Source organism: Bos taurus, chromosome 9, assembly GCF_002263795.3.
Source record: "Bos taurus isolate L1 Dominette 01449 registration number 42190680 breed Hereford chromosome 9, ARS-UCD2.0, whole genome shotgun sequence".
Taxonomy (NCBI): domain Eukaryota; kingdom Metazoa; phylum Chordata; class Mammalia; order Artiodactyla; family Bovidae; genus Bos; species Bos taurus.
The window spans coordinates 41,936,109-41,959,484 of record NC_037336.1 but is presented as its reverse complement, the minus strand read 5'-3'; the positions used below and the strand labels follow the sequence as shown (position 1 = coordinate 41,959,484).

The 23,376-nt window shown below is 47.9% G+C and overlaps 1 protein-coding gene across 2 annotated transcripts; it reads left to right on the top strand.

Annotated features, from left to right (window-relative positions):
- Positions 1 to 1,000: 1,000 nt before the first annotated feature.
- NR2E1 (nuclear receptor subfamily 2 group E member 1) lies at positions 1,001 to 23,376 on the top strand. Of its 2 annotated transcripts, none has more exons than XM_059889736.1 (9): positions 1,001 to 2,932; positions 7,684 to 7,829; positions 11,044 to 11,131; positions 12,877 to 13,112; positions 14,366 to 14,512; positions 16,576 to 16,672; positions 17,060 to 17,209; positions 18,401 to 18,506; positions 19,016 to 22,578. In XM_059889736.1, exons 1-9 carry the CDS (start codon positions 2,908 to 2,910, stop codon positions 19,107 to 19,109), a joined length of 1,089 nt encoding a protein of 362 aa, XP_059745719.1. In that variant the 5' UTR covers positions 1,001 to 2,907; the 3' UTR covers positions 19,110 to 22,578. The 2 variants fall into 2 exon arrangements, with proteins under 2 accessions (XP_059745719.1, NP_001179582.1); NM_001192653.1 differs by lacking the exon at positions 19,016 to 22,578 and adding an exon at positions 22,585 to 23,376 and having other exon boundaries at positions 2,908 to 2,932.

Below are 23,376 nucleotides of genomic sequence, written 5' to 3'. Positions count from 1 at the left end.
AGGCGCACAGAACACAGGACGAACATGCTGTGGGTGTGTGCGAGCGTTGTGTCTTTTGCCAGAGCTGGATGGTGTGTGTGTGTTTCTATTTAGTGGAATTCTTTACACCCTGTGAATCGAAACCAGGGGCATGAGACAGACGGGACAATTCCGTTTTGACTTTGAGACAATTGGTGAGTATTTTCCACAAGTTTAGTTGCCTACAGCTGAGCCGGTAGGGCGAGTGTCTGGAGTAGGGAAATCAGTCTTTAGACCCTCTACCACAGTCCTCCTACCTCCAAGCCTCTACACCTGCAAAGCGACGTTCGGGTCTCCCGGTCACAGACTACTAAACTTCTACCTTGAAGACAGGCAGGGCCGAATCTTCCACGTCGGCCTTCATCTTTGCCGGAAATAGTTTGGACTCTTTAAAGTTCTTTAGCTTTAACTAAGTTCCCCTCTTTGCATCCACATGGCAGGTGTTTTGGTGGTGATGGCGCTTGTGGTAGCGATGGTGGCAAGTGTATTTCTGAAAGTCATAATCCCAGTGTCCAAAATAGAGCCTGGGATAGTAACTGCGTTTCTGAAACGCCGCCGGGAAATCATTTCTTTTTCTAGGCGCGGAGTTTGAGTTTGTACTACTCGGGCAGGGCCAGCTGAGCACAAGTCTGCCCAACTTGATTGTCAAAAATGTTGACTTACTGTCCTGTCTCCTAAACCACCCTCAGGATTATGGTTTTGTATCTCATTTCCCTGATCTTCCACTTCGAAAAACAGAGGAGGTATAATTCTTGCTCTTTCTGGGGATCCCCAGACCCGGGTCCTGCTTGCTGCGCAGCACTAGCACCGCGAGGCGTACACGGGCGGGGGCTCCAGGCCCAGCCCAGGCCTCTGCGGAAAGTTGCGGTCACGTGCTGTGGCAGCAAACAGGGGCGCACAGCCAGCGCCCCTGAGCCTCCGGGGCCGAGGAACTGCTGCTCCCTCCAGAGGCCGGGGGCGGGGCGGGGAAGGGAGGAGAGGACGGGACGCAAACACTTGCACACACATACTCAGATCGAAAGCCTGGAGAAAGTGGGATCCGGAGCGGGCGGATAGAATTGCGGAGTACTAGTATCTGTTCATCTCCCCCAGAGCGTGCGCTGAGGGCCAGAGAGCAGAAGGTGTGACCCTTGACCTTCGGCCAAGCCCACGCCAGGAGGTGAGGCTGGCAAACTCTTGTTCGACAAGTTCAAGCTGCTGGGAGAGCTTAAATAAGAATTAATCTCTTAGAGCTCGGGGATCACTCTCTAGGCGTGCGCTCTCCCGGCGCAGAACAGGAACCAGGGCACGAGAGAGCACAAGAATCGCGGGAAGGCAGGCAGGAGGAGTGGGGGACTAAGGCGGGGGAGGGAGCTCTCCAGAATCCCCGAACCCTGAGGGGAGGGGCCGGCCAGCGAAGTCCGCTGGGGACTAGCTGAAGGAGGGAAGCAGCTCTACCCTCCCGCCGTGCAAATGCAAAAATAATGGAGGCGAAATAGCTTCGCCCTGCTCGGGATGGGCTTTACTTCTGCAAGCCGGCAGCACCCTCCCGGCGGCTGGTGCCCAAATAGACAACGCGAAGGCCACGGGAACTCGGAGCCTCCAGCAAACCCCATCCCAGGCCCCAAGTCCGCACACAGCGTCCTCGCAGATAACTTTCCGTAGATAGTTGCAAAATGAATAATTACTCACCTCGGACCAGATCCAAGTTTTACCCAACAGAAGGGGCACGGGACCAAGAATGAACCAACTCACATGGCCATATCCGGCGTGCATAATCACACACAAACACACAGCCACCCAGTTCTTCCACGAATCTGTCTGGCCCTCTGGAGAGAAGGAGGAAAGCGTTTTGAGAAAGCTCCGGCTCCCCTCCCCTTCCCCCTTGCCATGAATATAATAATAATAATTCATTTTTTACTACAAGAGCAGCACCATCTTCACCGAAGCACCCGCATAGAGCCACACTTCCATATTCACACTTAACTCCTCAGCTCCGAGAGCGCCTGCATTTTCTTTGGGAGCCGCTTGGAGGTTCATTAATATCATTAGCATTTAACCCCCTCCCTCTTTCCATCCCCTCCCCGCACATGGCTGACGTCAGACCCCGCCAGGAGTTGGGGGAAAAGCTAAGTGGGCCAGGGACGCCCTATTCCCCTCCCCGCGGCTGCCTGTCAGAGCGCTTCTGGAGATATTACAGGGGACCCAGTCCGCAGCGACAGGCACAAAGTCACGGGGTAATGAACTTCGGGGACCCTCTGACGCTGCGTGCTCGGCTCTCCCCTGATAACGGGAGCTGGCCGCCTTTTCCCTCGGAAGACTTCCCAGCAATCTAGTTTTCCCACTCCGCGCTCGGATTTGGGCAGCGCGGAGCCCATCTGCCTGAGACTGCGGTTGTGCGTTTCCCTTCTTTCTGTAAAAGAGCAGCGGTCTGTAGCGATCTGCCCACACTCTGCATATGCCTAATATAGAGGGAGAAATTGAAGACTGAGAGACAGGAACGGTGAAAGAGAGGGGTTTGCCCTTTTTTTGCTCCGTAGAAAGACCATTTTCGTGTCTCCATCTCTGTTCTTCAATAGCCCTCTCTTGCCTGTCCTCCCTTCTCCCTCGGTCTGCCTGTCCGTCTATCCATTTGTCCGTACATGCGCGTGTTCATACCAAGCAACATTCCCAGCGGCTGCGGTTTTGCAAGAGACGGGAAGAAACTTAAGGATGCTTAAATTTCCACTGTGGAACGAATTCTGAGCGCCCAGAGAGCAGCGCAGCGCGCAACCGACACCCACCTGTCCGGCCCCGGAGCCTCCCAGGCTGGAGGGCGGCTGGAGAGCGGCGGCGCCCGGCGGCGAAGCGGGCGTTGCCGGCCGGGACTCGGGCAGCGCCCACCAACCGCTCCGCCCCGGCACCGCCAGCATGAGCAAGCCGGCCGGATCAACAAGTGGGTACCTATCGGGCCGCAGTGGGGCTCCGGCGCGCAGGCTGGGGCGGGCGCGCGGGGTGGCCAGGGAGGTCCAGCCCGGCTCTCCGAGGCTCCGAGCCCGGGAGAGGGATTCCAGAGGTGTGTGCGCTTTGGCCCAGCTCCCTGTATACTATGAGTCAGTGCCTTTCGTGGGGAGGGATGAACAATTTCGTTACCTCTGCATTGCTTGACCCCCCCACCCCCACCCCCCACTTCTCTCTGGTATGGTGGGAAGGTTGCGACCCAGGCAGCCCACCAGTCCCTCTCGAGTTGCCTCCACTTAGCCGCCAGGTGGGAAGTGGGGGTGTAGGGGGAGTCGGCGGGGGCGGGAACTAGGCCGCAGCCCCAGGCGGCAGCACAATAACACGCTCACTCCAAACTCCGAGCTCCAGGGCGCAAAAGCAACTCTGCGCAAAGCGGATTTTGAATGGAATGCTTTGCACCCCGTTTCTAGCTATTTCAAATAATCCTGTAAATTGGGAAGCAGAAACAATTTAAAAGTCACATTTTCCTTAATCCTAAATCCGCGTAGGTCATAACTGGGGAATTTAAAGTATGGCGAACCGCTCTAGCAAGGCGAGGACCAAATCCCTAATCCCAAGGACTTTTCGAGCGGGAGTTCGGCAGAGGCAGGAGAGTGCGGCCTGTTCCCTTCGCGCGCTTCTCTCCTTCCTTAAACTTGCTTAGCTGGAGGCTCTCCCTTGGGATACCAAGTCGCCGCCGATCTCTAATCGCCCCTAGACGCTCAAGTGCAGGGCTGAGTGTATGTACAAGGGTTTTTGCGTCCACCGTGTTTGCGGAACCCGAGAATGCGCAGGGCAGAGCAGGCACTGGGCCGGCGCGGCCGAAATGCTGGATCTCTGTGGGGGCGTTTCAGTTCCCGCCATCCGGTTGCCTGGCGCTGCGGTTTTCAGGGCCCCACGGCTGGAGGTGGCCGCTGCTGAAGTCCCCACATCCCAAAGTGCTCTCGCCGCCCTTGGTTTTCGCTTATAGCATTTATGGCGCTTGTGATTTCCTCAAACACTCCCTCCCCTCACTCTCCCTTATTGTCCCGAGTCTTTGAAAGTTGGGAGAGTCCGAGATACTTCTGAGGACTGATAATGAAGTCCCACTTGAGTGGGATGCAATTCTTCCCCGCCCTCCCAAGAAGTGAGTTGTGTTTTCACTTTGTCCGTTTGTTTTGGTTTTGGGCGCTGCCATTTTAAAGATTAAAATGAACGTGAACTAAAAGAAAAAAATGAGAAATGTTTGGAACTAAGGCAGAGAGAGGAGAGAAGGAATCTTAGATGCCGCCGGAATCAGAGCCGACCCTGGTGGAGGACTGACGTTTCCAGTTTGCCTCGGGCCTACCTGACCCTGGCTGTCCGACTCTTCTGAGAAAGGAGGCGAACTCGCATATTTTTTGGGTGGCCCATGTTCTGGCGTATGACTGTCCTTCCCAGGAGGCTCAGGAGGAAAGCTTTCCTGGTGCATTCCGAGCCTCCATTGCAAAAACCGAAGCCGACAGTCCTAGGCAGGCCTCGGTGTGCTTGCTTGCCCTGTGACAGGCCCTTCGGTGTGCTTGCTTGGCCCTGTGACAGGCCCTTGGCTCTTTCCCTGGAAGTAAGGCGCCTTGCCCACTTAGGGTGCAGGGTCGCCGGGGTTGAGGGGCCTTGAAAAGTGAGGCCTCGAAAGTGAGAGAAGGGGCGGGCGCGAACTGGGTTCGCTGGGGACTGCGCCCGCATGGCAGCAGATGGCCTAGGATGCAGGCGGACCCTTCGGACTTTTAGGGGAAAAGGCAGAGGGCCACTGGGGAAACTTTGGAGTTTTCCAGCTTCCCAAGAGCCTAAGCTGGGCCTCCTAAACCTCGAGGCCGACACTGGTCCGGACGTCTCCGCAGAGGTTTCTCAGGGCCGCAGGACAGCAGCCCCCGCCCGCGGCGCCGCGGCATGCAGGCCTTCTCCAGACCGGTGGCGGCAGCCAGACCAAGGCTTGCAGCCCTCGAGCCCCGGGAGCGAGGAGGTCGGCTCGCAGCGGGCGAGGTCAGACCCGAGCCAGGCTGCGAGGTCTGCAACCCCAGCCTCGCTCGGATTCTCACAGCTGGAGAGCAGAGCGATGTCACCCGGGAGCCCCGCCTGGGTGGTAACAAGACCCCGGCCAGTCACCCCTGCAGCCCAGACTAACTTCTTTCAACAGCCTCTGATGGTAATTACAGTAATCGAAGCTGCCATATATCTTTAGGCAATTATGACACACAAAAAGCCCCGAGGGGACCCCCTGGCGAGGGAAGTTAAGAACGGTTTTCCAGCCTCAGGAAACTCCCGCCTGCCTCACGTCGGAGCTCGCTCGACTTGCTAAATGAGAGGAGCTTTGCAACGGGGTTAACCAGCTTGTCTCGTGACCCAAGTCACCTTAACGTGGCTGGGTGGCGGAGTCTGAGGCGCACACTCGCTCTGCCTCGGAATTTTCTCGTCCTCCCTCCTGTGCTCCGCCCCAGACTGGTGGGCCGGCTTCTGCTGTGCCCCGGGAGCCGCGGCCTGGAGGTCTGCGCAGGGACAGGGCCGACCTGGCGCGCCGGCTGGCCCCGGGGGCAGAGGAGCGAGGAGCCCCGCCCCCAGAGGCCGAAGGTGTGGCCCGCACCTCTGGTCCTTCCTCCACCGCATCGGGGTTCTCCAGAGATGCCTGTCCCTGGCCTCCTTTCTGGATGGGAAGCGGGAAAGAGAACCCTCACCGCGGCTCCTCCCTCGCGCTTATCTTGGCATCATCAAAAGTGCCGCCGGGAAGAGGAGGGTAGAGAGGGTGACAAGATGACTGGACCCCCAAATACGGACCCCAGCTTAGCCAGAGGCAGCGTGTTGTGCAGAGGAGTATGGCTGCAAAACATGGAGACCAAGTTTACAGCTTTCCAGAGTGAGGGCGGCTGCTGGGCGGCTGTTGAGTTCCCTTGGGCGCAGTGACAGGCCCGAAGGGGTGAGGGACAAGACCCGAGGTGACCTCCCCTGGCTCTCTCCAACTCCCTCCTCCCCCCAGGACAACCTCTCCTCCCACCCTGTGGGAGAGGGGGCGCCGAGGCGGTGGTCACCGCGCCGCGCGCCTCCCCCGCCGGCCTTTGTCGCCATCCGAATTCCCATGCTACTCTTTTTGACGGGTCACTGGTGGCTCTATAGGCAGGTGCTATGGCGGGGTTGTAATTGCCCGGGCCGAGCCTGGTGGTTACCAAACCCCCCTCCCCAACCCTGCCGCCCGCGTTCTCCCCGCCCCCACCCCCTGCAGCTCCTCCAAGGCCGCGCTCGGAGGTGCTCGCCCACTGGACGCCTTGGAATCCACTAGCAAGTTTCCACCCTGAGGCCTCGTGTCTTCCCCGCACTGCGCCCACGCTTCCTTTACTCCCCTGGCCCAGTTGTCCTCGCCCTGGCCTCCCATCACCCCAGTGGTCCCCAACCCAAGTGCTCCCGGTACCAGCTGCCAGCTTCACCCAGACCAAGCCGGAGGCCGCCCGGGCCCAGACTAGAGGCCTTCAAAGCGGTAGCAAAGGAAAAATTAAATGTAAAGAAGTTAATTATTAAGTAGTATTGTTGACTATCACCATCATCATTATCAGAGTATTAATTAAGTTAACCTTTTATTTACTCCTTTTGTTTGTGGGAGGAAGGATTTCTAAGTCTCTATGAACCGCTTCAGTCTTGCTGGACCCTTGAGCCCTATGGAAATGTAGTCCCTTTCCTTCTGAGTTTTTGAATTTTACCCTCTCCAGAACAGTCCTCGGGGCTCCGCGGTCATCCTAGACTTGAGGGGATTCCAAGAAGATTTCCCTTGAGTCAAGCGACTGTCAAGGCCATTGGGGCTGGAGGGCAGTCAAGAGAAACCAGTCAGATGGCTTTTAAAAATCAGCCTCAGACAGCGGTGAAAAAGCGGGAGTAAGGGACCCCATGCAGGATCTAGTGTGAGGAGATAGGACTTCAAGTAGGAAGACCCTGGGGAGTGGAGGGGGTGCTGTCCCACCCTAACTTGCCAGGAAATCAACATACTTACAACACTCTCCCCCTACTTGCCTAGCTCGGTACTAGTTACTTTGAGGAGAAAAAAAAAATTTTTTTTTTCCTGAAAGAAATTGTCAATAGCGATCCATCAAGCATTATTTTAAATAGGTAAAGTGAAAGTTGGGCAATTACCACTACCCTTATTATCATTAATAATCCTAGTATTAGCATTACAATAATAATCCTAATAATAACCACCGCCCGGCAGCTCAGCGAAACCTCGATTGCCTTCCAGCTGCCATCCCTGGTTCCAGCCGTGTTTGTTTTTCTTCTTTTCCCTTTTACATTTCAAGTTTGTCTCCTCGCGCGCTCACTAACAACTTTCTCTGTTAAATGCAAGAGCAAGGGAGGGAGGCGGCCAAACTTTTCGCGGAGCAGAAAGGCAGCAGCGGGCCGCGCTGCCGCCCCGGCCTGCTGTAATCTTTTATTCTAAAATGGGTCTCGGCGATTAGAGGAGACCCAAATACATGTAGTGGTGCATGAATAATGCTCATTGTAGGAAACTGACACTTGCTCAAGGAAAAAAAGTTTGGCTATAAAATCACTTCATTATTTGCTTTTACCGCAGCTTCGGTGCTAATCCCTTCGGAGGTCAGATTGCTTAGCATCTCTCTCTCCCTCTCCCCTTTCCTCCTTCTTCTCCGCCCTCCTCTCTCTCTCACCCCTTCCACACACACCCCCACCCCTTCCTTGTCTTTCCTGCGATTTCAGGCCGTATTTTAGATATTCCTTGTAAAGTGTGTGGCGACCGAAGCTCGGGGAAACACTACGGGGTCTACGCCTGCGACGGCTGCTCGGGGTTTTTCAAACGAAGTATCCGAAGGAATAGGACGTATGTCTGCAAATCTGGAAACCAGGTACCTTAGCAGGGCTGAGCTGCCCGGCTCCCCTCTGCCACCTCCCCTTCCTTTGTTTGTGCCAAGGCCTCCTCTGAGTTTCCAAACTGCTAGGGAGAGACCAGGCCCTGACCACTCCTGCCCTCTCCCCTCCTTCCTGCCTCAGCTCTCAGTGGTGCTTCTGCTTGGGAAAGGTGGGAAGAGGTAAGGGAAGAGAGCTGAGTTTGAAGGAGGAAGCTGAAATCCCAGGGCCTCTTTATGTCCTCTGTCAATCCCCTACCCCGCCCTTTTTTTCTAAATCCTCTGACACATTCCTACACTGGATAAGGCCCATACTCTGACTATAAAGCCAGCCCAGGGGATCTAAGGAAATTTAGAATCTAAACCACAAGTGCAGGCAGGTGAAAGGGCTGTTTTATGTTGCCTACCACCCCACCGCCATTTTTAGCAGCACTCAAGCTCAATGCTGTGACCTGGGTCTCAGGGCAGAAGTGAATCGCACAGGGCATCTCAGTCAAGGTTGAGATGCAAAGTGAGTATTGGCCAGTTGGGACAGACAGGATGTGCTGAATGAAGAACTGTGCCCTTTCAGTCTCAAAGAAGCAGGGCTGCTTGGCAGTGGGCAGTGGGCCTTCAGCACCCTTGTAAAGTTAGTTGAGCCTTGTCAGAAAAGGACAGAGTGAGCAAGAAGAGAAGGTGCCCAAGGAAGGAGTAACTGGCGGCCTTTCCATGGTTCCCATATCTTCTCCTTCTCTGCTTAGAAGAGGTGCCTGGTTGATTCTGTTTTGGTCTTGAGCAGGAACTGTCTCAAAGAGACATAGGAGTAGCGGCATGGGCTAAGTGTGAGCTAAAACTCCCAGAAAGAGTGAGCAGACCCCTCCCCCTGACTCAGTTTCCAGCTCAGAAGATCAGCCTTTTGGTCCCACACTTTCTTGGCCTTCTCCTTGGCCAGGCATACAGATCCTAAGTATAGAATGACCATCTCCACTCCCAAGAAGATCCTGGAGAGTGCAGTGGTCAGAAGTCATCCTTTGGTTACCAAAATGGTAAAAACATTTTCACTAATTAGTATATGTATTAATGTCTATGATATACTTACACATATATTGCTTGCTGCTAGTGAATTGTTTATCTTTTTCTGAAAGCTAAGTCTGCTCATGCCAAGTTCTGATAGATTTGGATTATCAACAGAAACAAGAACAAGAAGATACTGCATTTGGATAAGTTATTTTGAACTCTCCAGCCCTATTACCTGTTTAATTAAGTCCATAATTCTGTATCAGTTTCTCATGTCACCATTTGAACATCATGTTATATATACCCAGGACGGTATACCAGTAGCTCCACAGGAATATGGGATTACTGTGGGTCATCAGATTTGAGCAGGCCTCTACTTTATCTTTTATGCAACGCACAGAATTGGGGAATCAAAATCTCAGATGTTATGCTTGATATTTTCAAAGGGGTTGGCTGTCAACTCAAACATATTGATGTCAGTCCAAGTGCTTGTAAAGGAGTGATAATAGACTCATCAGGCATGGTGGTCCTCTTCTTGCACAGAAAATAAATGGCCCAAACTGAGGTATGCATCTTTCTCTCAGGCTCCAGATATTTATATACAGTTGATCTGATTTGAAGGCACTCGTAAGAACTAACGTAAGCTTCTATTTTGCATTAGTATGTTTATCAGAATACTAGAAGGATAACATTTGAGGATAGACATATGATTGCATTTAATTACACTGAGCTATTTAAACTTCTTTACATTGAGCTACTAGCCAGCAAAGATGCCCAGAAGAATTCAGTTAGGAAAAAAAATTATTTCCGTTTTCTCTTTTATTCTAAGATTAGGTAAAGAGCATTCCAATTCATCATTAACAGTAATGAGAATGTTTAGAAATTGTTATGAACTTCTGCTCTACCTTTATTTTGAATAAATCAACATATTTCAAATCAGAGGGGTATGATCTCATAAAACTGTGGTTTGAGTGTGTAATTTTTTCCTAAGGGGTATTTCAGAAAAATATGCTTACTCCAAATTCAGAGTATATGAATTTTAAGGTTATGGAACAAAATAAAAATACATTTATTTTATTATCTTTCTTCCCACTGTAAATGTAACAGTAGCATGTAATAAAAACAGAGGAGAGCACCAAAACTTCTTATGTATTTACTGTGTAGATATGACTCTTTATGTATCTATATATATGTTCCCTCAGTAATAACACCTAACATTGAATAAATTTCATTAGAAATTTTCTCTGTACTTTCCTCTTTTAATGGCCAATATTTTCCCAGAAAATTTCACTGGATAAAACATTTATTTTCTCATGCGTCTCAGATAAATATTTCTAAGGCAGCAGTTACCTCTATTTTTTCAGATATCATGCTAATATTCTCAGTCCATATTATCATTTTTTCAGATAGTCCATCACAGTATCTTCCAGGCCATATTTACATTGTGGACATTTCTAGAATTTGTCCAGGCCTTGGGCTCTTCCCTTCCCACCCTCACATCTGTAAGCCTTGCACTCCTAACCACTCTGGCTTCTGCCTCACCTTCCAGGATTGGCTGTGTTTCTATGAATCTGGGATGAGGGTAGTCTATAAAACAACTCTCAACCTGCTGGTTATAAGGATGGCTTCGAACACGTAGACAAGAGAGGAAACAGGAGAGTGGAGAATAATGAAATATTTATCTGACAGATAAATGGGCTCACCCAGAGAGTGACAGAAAGAGGTAGACTCAAGAGCTGAAAGCGGAAAGAATAGTTCGCGGGAGAGGGATGTGGCAGGGATCCGGGCAGGCAAGCCGGCTCGGTACACAGCTCTGAAGCCTCACTCCACCCGGGCAGGTCGCTGTCTTCGGTCCTGAAAAGTCTCGCCCCTGCTCCACCACCACTGCGCCTGGCGGAAGTTCCCCCTCGTGAGCTCCTCCCCGCACAGCGGGGTCTGGCAGTCCAGTCGCTCTGACTCTTCACCTGCTTGGAGCAGGACTTTCCTTCATAGGGTCAGGGACTGGTTTTGTTGAAGTAGCTCTGAGAATCCTAGCCCTTTCTCCCCCTGGCCCTGCGGGTGCCCAAGGCCCTCGCGATTAGCGGACCCAGGCTTGCCGCTTCGCGGTCTTTGGCCGGGTCCGTACTCGGCTTCCACGCGTTTTCCTCCGCCCAGCGCCGGCTTCTAGTCCCCACTCTAAAGGCCCTTGGGGCCGCTGACCACCTGCGCTTTGTTTCAGGGAGGCTGCCCGGTGGACAAGACTCACAGAAACCAGTGCAGGGCGTGTCGGCTGAAGAAGTGTTTGGAAGTCAACATGAACAAAGATGGTAATCTACTTATTCTTAGTTCATCTTATGTTGGTTGAGTAGTAAGTAAATTATGTATACAGAAAATAATGGCACTCCTATGCATGTAAATCATCTCCTGAGCGTTTCTTTCCAGACTCTGGGAATTGGCCTTAGTCATCTTTAGTCATCTCCCGGCTTGAGTCCCAGCCCCACCCCACTGAACTCCCCAGGGTAAGGCCAATGCCTTCATGGGGCCCTTGCACCTCACAACCATCCCCACGAAGCTAGCGTTCCTGAGGCCCCCACTCTGCTGGGGACACACTTGTGACGTTTCTGATCTCCCATCCAGATTTCTCTTCTCACGTCTCCTGGCAGCCCTTTTGTGGCCAGTTTTAAGCCTGTTAGCCTCCCACAGGGTCTTGCTGTCTGGATGTCTCTGGAAGAGAATATCCTATGGACTAGGAGACTGGTTGAAGGAGGAAGGGCAGAGACATGAACAGGCAGAATGTCTAGCCCTTGTTTGTAGACTCACCAAGATCACAAAATCAGGACGGATGTTGTGGTGATCTGGGCTTCTCTCAGTTCTAAAGAAAGGGGCTGTAGTGAAAAGGTAACACTAGTGGGTGTCCCAGGCTAGACTTCAGCTCCCAGAAGTCTCAGCAAGAACTAGGTAGTCAGGGTGCTTCTTGGGCTTAGAGTGCAATCCAAGGGCGTGGCCGGCGGTGGCCTGGCCAGGGCGCCCCAGGCCGGGAAGGGAGCGGGAAGGAGGCGGGACTCATGGCCAGGAGGGAGGAACGGGGCCTCAGGACTGGGTGCGGAGTGGGCTTTGCCGTGAAGGAGGCCTGGGTGGGGTGGCATCCCCCTGAGGTACATACAGCTCCCACTGGGGAAGTTACGTCCTCCGCGGCGCAGGAAGCAGGAGGGAGCGTCCAACCTGTTGAACTTGTGTATTGACAAGTTGTCAAGCTCGTGGAGCGGAAGATTGCCCCGAATTAATTTGTTTGTTTAAACTGTTGGTGGTAATTGTCACATCTCCCTTGCCTTCCTCCAGCACATTCTGAGAGGGCTTTCCCTCATCCCATCCCCCGGCGGGCCCGGGCTCGGGTTCTTTTCTCCCGGGCCCTCCAAGACCAAGTGGTATTTCCAAGTAGGGAGGGGGATGGAGGTGGGCGGAGTGGTCGTCGGACTGATTGAGGAAAGTCTGTGCAGAGACGCTGTGTGTGCGCGCATGTGTGTGTGTGTGTGTGCGCGCGCGCACACGCGCGCCCAGTGGCTCAATCCTGTCTTATGGCTCTTTGCGACGCCATGGATTGACTGTAGTCCTGCCAGGCTCCTCTATCCATGGGATCTCCCAGGCAAGAATACTGGAGTGGGTTCCCGACCCAGGGATCTAACGCTAGTCTCCTGCAATGCTTCCTCTACACTCTATTGAGGTCGAGACCTAGCCACTCCTGCCCAGAGGATCGCTGGTCTCCCTGCAACCTGCCTGGGCGCGGAGGAGCCCTGAACAGATAGAACACACGTAGTCTTGCCTGAGGCTCGGCCATTAGTGTGACACTTTGGGCCGGGATGCTTTTCTCGGCTTCAGCTTCCTTATGCAAACAGTGTACGGGTTAGACGGTCTCAGAGCGCCCTCCACCCTCACGTTCCTTCTCCCTGCTTCTCTTCACCTCCCGGGTGCCCTTGCCTGCCTAGACGCCCTGGTTGGCCGGAGAGCGCGGCAGCGTCTGTGTGATGACCACGTCTCTGATCTCGGGCGCGCGCCGGTCTTTGTGTCTCTGCAGCCGTGCAGCACGAGCGGGGCCCTCGGACGTCCACCATCCGCAAGCAGGTGGCCCTCTACTTCCGTGGACACAAGGAAGAGAACGGAGCAGCCGCGCACTTCCCCTCCGCCGCACTGCCCGCGCCGGCGTTCTTCACCGCGGTCACGCAGCTGGATCCCCACGGCCTGGAGCTAGCCGCCGTGTCAGCCACCCCGGAGCGCCAGACACTTGTGAGCCTGGCTCAGCCCACGCCCAAGGTCAGTGGCCTTGCTGGGCCCGAGGCCGTTCTGAGTGGAGGGCGGAGAGGGGCACGCCCATTCTTTCTCAGCTGGGATAGCTCAAGCAACACTTAGGGAGAGAGACCTGAAGGGGTCCTCAATGCTTGGCCGAGCTCTGCGGGGAGCACTCGACCTCCCGCTCTCCCCTGTTGAGCTGGGGTGCTCAAGCTTCAGTGTGTAGTAAAGTCACTCTCTGAGCTGACTACAACTGGGGACTTCTAGGGCCATTCCCCCTTAGGGCAAATTTGAGATGGATCCCAGGAACCTCCACCTTTAGAAAACACCTCTAGTGTCAAAGCCTGTCTGAACTAAAAGAGCAGCCTAAAGTGTTCCTGAAGGACAGAAGAGCTGAGTTGTTTTTAGAAGAAAGAAGTTGCCTGCAGCTGGCAGAAGAGCACCTTGAATTGCAACTGCAGGGATCTAATCTCTTGGACAAGGTCCTTAATGCAAGAGAGAAATGTGGAGCTCACCCTGTTAGGACAGTATGAAGAACCTGGCTTCATTTCCCACTCCACTTCTGAGTCACATGAATTTATACAAGGACTGAGCCTCTCCTAGCAGGGCCACAGCCAGAACCACCTCAAAAGGTACCCCTAGGGACTACCTTCCAGACTTTCAGCTGTTACCTACACAGATTCCCCACTCCAGGCCAAGAGGCCTCCAGATCTCCCCCAGACAAAGGCCAGCTGCAGCCCCACACTGCAGGGAAGCCAAACACCTGGGCGCATGCACAATATTTAATATTGCTTTCTTACCCTTGATGTGTATAATAAGCTTGGGAAAGTAGTGTTATGAATATGTTGTCAGTTATGAATGGGAATGCTCTGTGAATGATTAAGATGTCTAATTGAAATATTTCCATAATATACTAATCCTTTCTAAAAATACTCATATGCATATTTGTGTTTGGGATGCCTATTAATTTATACTTTTTTCCACATCTATTTTTATTTACTCAAATGCAAGAAGCTCTTCTCTAAACTGGGAGACAGGCCTGGCACTAGGCTCAGCCTGAGGAAAATTTGCTGCAGAGGATAGAAAAGCCACATGCCCCTCTTGATGGAAAAGGCCGCCAAAGAGTGGAATGAGCCTCTCCCAATAATTATTATTTCCCAGACTCTATAGGTGTTCCTGTCTCCTTCCTTGGTCTAATTAGAAAACTTCAACAGTGGCTCTTCTTGCAGAGCTGTTGTTCCCTTACTCCCTGATTTTTCTCTTTCTTCCCTACCCAGTATCCCCATGAAGTGAATGGGACCCCAATGTATCTCTATGAAGTGGCCACAGAATCAGTGTGTGAATCAGCTGCCAGGCTTCTATTTATGAGCATCAAGTGGGCTAAGAGTGTGCCAGCTTTCTCCACGCTATCTTTGCAAGACCAGGTAGGACCAAAAGGGCACTGAGCTCTTGGGGGAAGAGGGTTGGGAAAGAAGCAACAGTTGTTAGGCTTATGAAACTAAATGCTACTTGGATAAATCAGAGCCAGGCATCCATTCTTAACAGCAGTGAGAAAGTGATTTTTCTTAGCTTCTTGCTATGGCTTCAAAATATCTAGCTATGGAATCCTTACTAAGAAGTGTAATTGTGTTATTTCAGGAAAGTTGGATATGATCTGCAAGAAACAAATATACAAGATCATTTTCTTTTTTAGTTTAATTGGAACATCAAATTTAATCACAAATTTTAAAAATCATAAATCTTAATGATTTTTTAAATTGTTAATAAAGCAGTGTTTTCTTAAGAACACTGGAACTGAGAGAAATAGAAGGTGATGAGAGTATTCCCTGGTTAGATTTTGAGAACTAATCTCATTTTATATTTGCAGCTTTTATTTTTCATTATGATGCTCATAGTTTTGGCCACTGATGTATCAGCATGAAGGATTAAAGGGTGTGTTGCACAGCTCCCTTGATTCTTTAAATGCTTTTAGAGATTTTGTGAACAAATAGGTCTGGTGCATAATCCTGTGATTGTAAATGACAGTAAGAGGGAGAAAAAAATTATGTGCTGTTAAAATTGTGTCATACCAAAACTCAGAAGTTTTATTGTTAGAAATATCATAAATGGCCTCTGCCATAATTTTCTATCCTTAAGGGAAAGAAAGAAAATGAAGTATTCACAAAAATTGGCTGTTACCAGTACATTCATGGAAATTAATGACAAATTTCCCAAAAGGCTAATAAGTAGTTCCAAAAGCAAAGGATTTGTTTCTTTAATTCATTTTATACCTAATTAAAGCATAATAGTGCCCCTTAATATGAAGTATGTTTCCTACAGAGAGACCTGGCAATGTGCTCAAAACATTTAATCTTCTAGCATGGGATATGCTTTCTTTTGTGGCCTGGACTTTCAGACATGGTTAGAATTAGACATTGTTTACCTTGCATTTTGAAAGTATTATTTTCTGTACTTAATGCAATAAAGCTGAAAATAAAGCATTTTGAAAATTAAACCCTTCGGTCTAATTGTGATTTTGGTTACAAGCCTTCACAATTCAGCTCTTAGCATTCAGAAGGAAATCCTCTCACATAAATCATCCAGGATTACTGGTTTTGGAGAGATTTTTCAAAAACAGATTTTTCAAGATGGTTAGTTTTTATCTTTGACCAGATTTACTTGTAGACTCTGACCATTTGCTCTGTGTGTGTGTGTCTGTCTGTCTGTAAGTTGGCTATTTTTCCTCAAAACAAGTATTTGTAGACTCCTTAATCCAAACAAAATTTACTTACTATCTGCCACTTAGCCCTTCAGTGGAAACCCTTCAACAAGCAAACTGCAGTGAAGTGGAATCCAGTATATTAATTTGGAAAAGGAGCCAGATTTTCATTTTAAATATTCAGTAGCACATTTCAATAGAATGAAAATGACAAGCACCTTGATGCTGTCCACTTATGAGTCTCAGAAAAATCAGGCAGTGAGATGAGGTAAACTCAGCAAAACCCAATTAACATAATTACACCCTGATTTCCCTGCATGCCTCTTGGGAATTAGTGATCGCTCTCCCAGCCCAGCCCCCTCAACCCTCCAGGGAGATGGGGGCCCACATCAGCATGCTTAGTCTGGAATCCTCAACCCTGATAATATCAACATTTTCTATGCGAGGAATCTGCCTGCTGACTTGTTGTTGGCATTTCATAGGGCCTGGGTCACCCATGAAGTTTCTAGGTAGTCAGGAACAAATGGATGCAAGGACAAGAAGGGTAAACCCTTTTCCAAGGGAAGCAAAATTGGGGAAATTGGAGTGACTGACTCTCGAGTGCATGTGCAAGTATAGACACCTTTTAAAAAGGAAAATATGAGAAAATAAGGGAAAGCTAAAATATTCAGAGGAAAAACTACCAGGCATTTAAAACACTTTTTAAAATGATAGAAATTTACATATTGAAATTGTTTATAAATTTATAAATTACACACTATATTATATTATACATCTATTGTATGACAGCTGATGCTTTTGGAAGATGCTTGGAGAGAACTGTTTGTTCTAGGAATAGCACAATGGGCCATTCCGGTTGATGCTAACACTCTACTGGCTGTATCTGGTAAGAATTGCACAATTTAATGACTTTGTTGTAGAAATTACCATAAAAATACATTACTGAAAAAAGAACAACATGTAAAGAATAACAAATTCCTGCTGAACAATAGAGTATACCTGTCATTTATAAATCTATATTTAAATGCAAATAATGTTGTTTTGTTATATTCATGACTGCTTGCATTGTTATTTAAATGCAAATTACTGTGTTTGTTATTATCCAAGAGAAGATTTTATATTAACTTTCATACAATATAGCCAGTTTACATAGAATCAGATATCTTAGAGTGACAATTGAATAGATATTGATATGCAGGATTTTGTCAAAAATCAATATTAAATCATGAAAATGCCTTCATGTTAGAGCATTTATTGCATATTTTTATTCTAGGCATGAATGGTGACAACACAGATTCCCAGAAGCTGAACAAGATCATATCTGAAATACAGGCTTTACAAGAGGTGGTGGCGCGGTTTAGACAACTCCGGTTAGATGCTACCGAATTTGCCTGTCTAAAATGCATCGTCACTTTCAAAGCTGGTAAGCAGATACAAACTGCTGTCTCTTCTTCCAGTTTTGCCATCTCACTAACTCAGTTCAGTTCAGTTGCTCAGTTGTGTACGAACCCTTGTGACCCCATGGACTTCAGTACACCAGGTCTCCCTGTCTATCACCAACTCCCAGAGCTCACTCAAACTCATGTCCATTGAGTCAGTGATGCCATCCAACCATCTCATCCCCTGTCGTCCCCTTCTCCTCCCACCTTCAATCTTTCCCAGCATCAGGGTCTTTTCAAATGAGTCAGTTCTTCACATCAGGTGGCCAAAGTATTAGAGTTTCAGCTTTAGCATCAGTCCTTCCAATGAATATTCAGGACTGATTTCTTTGGAAATCAGTCTAGCTGGATCTAGCTGGATCTTCTTGCAGTCCATGAGATTCTCAAGAGTCTTCTCTATACAGTTCAAAAGCATCAATTCTTTGGCGCTCAGCTTTCTTCATAGTCCAACTCTCACATCCATACATGACTACTGGAAAAACCATAGCTTTGACTAGATGGACCTTTGTTGGCAAAGTAATGTCTCTGCTTTTTAATATGCTATCTAGGTTGATCATAACTTTTCTTCCAAGTTGTAAACATCTTTTAATTTCATGGCTGCAGTCACCATCTCCAGTGATTTTGGAGCCCCCCAAAATAAAGTCTCTCACTGTTTCCACTGCTTCCCCATCTATTTGCCATGAAGTGATGGGGCCAAATGCCATGATCTTAGTTTTCTGAATGTTGAGTTTTTTGTTTTTTGTTTTTTTTCGCACCACCCCACCTCCCCCCGCCCGCCCGCCCACCAGCCACTGCACCGGGCCAGGCCTGAATGTTGAGTTTTAAGCCAGCTTTTTCACTCTCCTCTTTCACTTTCATCATGAAGCTCTTTAGTTCTTCTTCACTTTCTGCCATAAGGGTGGTGTCATCTGCATATCTGAGGTTATTGATATTTCTCCTGGCAATCTTGATTCCAGCTTTTGTTTCATCCAGTCCAGTGCTTCTCATGATGTACTGACTCTCATCCGTCTCCAAGTCCGAAAGAGAGGTGATGGCTTTCAAGAGAGCTGATACTCTTAGTCTGACTCCATTGGACCTGCATGTTTTTCTGCTTGTTGACTATCCACTTCCAGAGAGTGTTTTCCCCATCTGCATTCCTGTGCTGCTTCTCACAATTTCATGGTCTTCATTTCTAGTTCCTACACACAGTGGTTCTGAACTGAGAAGTTTCCGGAATGCTGCCGCCATCGCCGCTCTTCAAGACGAGGCTCAGCTAACTCTCAACAGCTACATCCATACCAGGTGACCCTTGTTTGCCTTGAACATGTACTTAAGAAAATTGTTTCCATTGTGAATGCGTGAGCAGGCAGTAGAAAGCCAGTTCAAACACTGCGACTAATTATCCTGTTGCCAAGCTAGTTAATTTAGTTAGAATCTACGCCCTCATCTATATCTAAGGGTAGGGGAGAGAAGCAAATCAAATTAGGTTATCAAAGTGAAAGCACTGCCAGACACCTTACTCTTGTCCCAGATGAACAAGTTGATCCATCAATATAGCTGAACACATCTAAGTGAATGCGTATCACCCATCGGCTGTCTGTAGAAACTCTCAGTCACTGGGGTTCCGGCAGTGCTCCTCCTGGCCCACCAAACAAGCAAATCCACCACAAGGTCTGTAGACCTTCTGTTTCCATTTTCATATGAAAAAAGCAAGGCTTTTAAAAGAGCAATGGAACCTTGCTAGTTTACTAAGTTAGGACTGCAGTAGATCTGAGGTTAGAATACAGTTGCTATTCTTTTTTATTCTCTAGATTGATCTTGAAGGGAAGCCCATGGGAACCTGTCTCTATCATCTCAGCATCACCCACAGACACTCTGCTGGGAGTAACTATATCAAATGGGTAGAGGGCACTAATACTTTCGTTACTAAAGGGAGTCAGAGAAACCCTGAGTCACCTGTATTCATTTGGGATGATACCACTTCTGGAAAGATCACCTTATTTCTTTATAAATCCCCTTTTGAATACTAATAAGTAAAACTGTTCCCTGTCCCAGAGTCGTTGAAGGTCACATTCAGAACTCCTATTCCTGAAAGCTTTAGGGTTCATAGCAGATCTTTAGTAGCTGACAGCAACCAGTATCTATTGAGCGCTTACCATGTACCTTACAATCCAGCATGTTGTGATTTTCCCTGAAAGTAGAGGGAGTATATAAACAAATAAATTTGTAAAATGTGAGTTTAAAAACAACAACAACTGTTCCCTGTCCATGGAATATCACTGAAACTGTGATGTGTGATAGTGCATGTATATGTTTTTCCAAACTAAAGTCCCATGGCTTTTAAATTTAAAATCCACATTAAATTTTAGAATGTATATAGTAAGCACCTAAGACTTGTTCAGAATTATAAAATGGAGCAGTACATAATTTGGGCACTTTTTTCCCCATTAAAAACTAACTTGTAAAAAAAAAAAAACTAACTTGTATAACCTAACTGACCTCTGACTTAGAGTCTTTAAGGCATAAAGAACATCACCCCGGAAGAATATGACACTAGGTGTTGATTCAGCCCTTGCTGAGCCCTTGCTTTTTGTAGGGTGGCTCATGAACACTGTGGGACACGAGAAAGGACTATCCATTATCATTGCAGGAAGTAAGCAGAAGTGTTCATCGACCAGGGAAGAGAAAAAGCAAAGTGGGGAGTGAGAGATGAATTCTAGTTGGATGGAGTAGGAAAAAAAATCTGGAAAGTCTGGTGGGTGGAGAAGACAGGTGAGCTGGTCCTTGGATTCCAGCAGGGGAGAAGGTGACCAACAGGAGCCAGAGAAAGGGCTGGTAGAGGTGCCAGGGGAGGTGCCAGAGAGGGAGTAAGGAGAGTCTGAGAGAACCTGACATTTCGAGAGCTGCTTTTAGGATGACTTGAGAGAGTTAAGGGCTTTCCAGGTGGTACTAGTGGTAAAGAACCTGCCTGCCAATTCAGGAGATATAACAGAAGTAGGTTCTATCCCTACGTCGGGAAGACCCCCTCGTGGAGGGCATGGCAATCTGCTCCAGTATACTTGCCTAGAGAATCCCATTACAGAGGAGCCTGGGGGGGCTATAGTCAGTCTATAGAGTTGCACAGAGTCAGACATGACTGAAGTGATTTAGCACGCACAAGAGCATTAAACCACAAATTAACAGAAGTCTATTTTGGAAAAATGATGAGTATACTACTTCTCCCTTACCCTCAAAACAAAGAAATTATTAAGGGAAGGAACACATCTACTTTGACATGAGCTTTGTATTTCATGATATCAGCTAGAGCTATAATTTAATATTAATGTCTAGAGTCATAAATGTGACAAAACTAACTATACCTTACTTCTTAGCTCCTTCAAGTCAGTGAACATTCTCCTCTAGCACTTTTCTGTCTAGAAGAATCTGAAATCTAAATGAAAAGTTAATGTTGCAAACTGAGCTAATTGTGCATTAATTGTTAAACCTGAAAACTGACCTAATTGTTACAGCCCTGTAAGTGATTTCTCTAATAATCTAGGACATAAGGAGAGGGCTAGAAATTGGCATTTCACACAAACTATACATAACTATGTGTAATAACCATATATAATAATGAACAATTTAGTTATATATAATAAACTATATAGCTGACAATCAAATACATGGATCTGTGACAGACACAGAACAGTTACACTTGAAACAAGAAAACTTCCAGTTATGTATGCTGATGGATGGAGTCAGGGGCCTAGATATTCTACAAAATAATTTTGAGCAGTCAGAGAGCCTCTTTCTTTCTTTCTCTGTCTCTGTCTCACACACACATACACATGGTTGTTGTTTCTGGGTAGTACAGTACTCCACATATAATAAACACTTAATTTGTGTTGACTGACTAACCAGCCCCTTCCTAATTAGAAGATAAAAGAAGTGGGTGAGTAGGTGAGTGGATAATCTACTCACAGAAAATCAAGAGTTAATTGTCTATGAAGTCTCCAAAAGCTATCCTTTCTGTCATTATTTCCCAGTGTTTTCTCACTGGGGGAAACGTCAGCACATGGAGTGGTTGCTGCAGACAAGATGGGGGCTTGTCTAGGCCATCACTGCTTCCCACCCACTGCAGGGGGCTTCTCTCCTCTGCCTGCCTGGGAAAGGAAACAGAGTTGTTGAAGAGAGTAAGTGGCCAAGGTGAAAGGGAAACATGGGTCTTCCTCTACTTTCCAGGAAACATAGGAGATGCTTTCAGCAAGGAGAGCAAATGCGATTTATGTGTTGTTGTTGTTGTTGTTTTTCTCCTGTGGGGAGGCTCCACCATGTCCATTCCAGATCATTAAATGTAGTCTGGCCGGGCAGTGAAAGAGCCAAACGAGATCCTCAGAGGCCCAGAATGAATTGTCAGCCTAGAATCAGGTTGAAGAGAGGGACTCTCTTGTGCTCAAAACTTAGAGACAAGCATGAAAGTTGTTCCCCTGGTCTCTGTTTGCACAGTGGGGTTATTGGGCATTTAAACTCAATTTTCGGTTACCTAACTCCTGTGTAGGATATGATATCTGTCAGTTTCTAGCACTTGTGGCCAGCCATGAGTTGAACCTGGCTGAGTCAGTCTTTTGAGTGGTTTGTGTCAGTGTATGGAGCCCTCCTGAATTGATAACCTGATTCCAAGCTATAGACTGAAGAAGCATCTGAGCTGCAGTGAGGAGGTGGCTTACAGGCATCTAAAAGCAGCAGAAGATTGAACTTGTACATCTGAGTACAGATATATGTTGGACATCAAGAGAGGAAATTGTTCAGCAATTTCTCACATCTTTAATTATATGCCAATTTCATTGACATGAAAGTTGGGTGGCACTGCCATGCAACAGAGCTTAGTCTTTAATTTGCAGTGTAATAAAGATGGAATTATTCCTGAGAGTGACTAAGTATAGTGCCTGAATAATAATTTGGATAATTGCTCGGAAAAAGAATCCATTTCATTTGAGGGAAATAGCCTGGTGAAGGAGTCTTGAGAATCAGAAAATGTGGATGTTATCACTAGTTTTTACATCAGTACTAGTGGTTGGTGTCTATACTAGCAACCTTAAGTTTATTATTTGGTCTAAACTGAGTACCGTATTTCTTAAAAAAATTTTTTTTCCCAAATAAAATGCAACCCCTGTGCTAATGATGAGACTGTCACCATGTGCTTTTGGCAGCGTCATTATGTTCTCTGTGCCTGTTATTCCACCTGCCGAATAGGGACAGTACTGCCTGGATAGGACCCTGTAGTATGTTATTAAAGAGGCTCAGTCAGGAAGTTATGCTGAAGATGATGTGTGTTCAAGGACAGATATTAAGCCTGTTCGTGATGGATCTTACCTTGCTTTCATGGCTTCTCCTATTCCAGATACCCCACTCAACCTTGTCGCTTTGGAAAACTCCTGTTACTTTTGCCAGCTTTACGTTCTATTAGCCCATCAACCATAGAGGAAGTGTTTTTCAAAAAAACCATCGGCAATGTGCCAATTACAAGACTGCTTTCAGATATGTACAAATCCAGTGATATCTAAGCTCTCCAAGTCCCCACTTTTCAGGATGGGACAGTATCTGATGAACTTCTACCCATGGAGAACAAACCTCAACTAACAAACCCTTCAGGAAGAATAAATCTGGGAATATGTAGCCTTCAGAAAAGAAATGTCAACTGACACGAAACGATTTCAGTAGCTCTGACCTGCTGCCTCACCCAGGGTAGGGCGGCCTGGAAGGAAAAGGGTATAGAAGGACCGCCTGAGCAGAGAGGACTCACTGCTGCCATGCCCTGGGAAGGGGCCGAATTTGGGGTTGCCACAGGCCATGCCATTCTGCCTCTTACCTGGAAGATCAGGCTGAACTACCAATAGCTGAAACATAAGTAGAACTTTCTTTTCCCTTTTAGCATATAAAGTTGGGTAACCAAATATAGCTCTGTGTATAACATCATACAGCAGCCTTCAGAACTATTTTATGTTGAAGAATTTATTTTAAAAATAATGCTTAGGTTTTAAATCAAAAGTGTTATCAAAAGTTTCCCTTCTATTGTACTGCATCATAAAGTGGCCTTCAGAACTGAATTAATATGTGAAGGGTAGCTTATGCTGTGAGATTTGCTTTTTCTCTATCTTTTTCCTTTCTCTTTCTTGCTTCCTCCTCCTCCCCC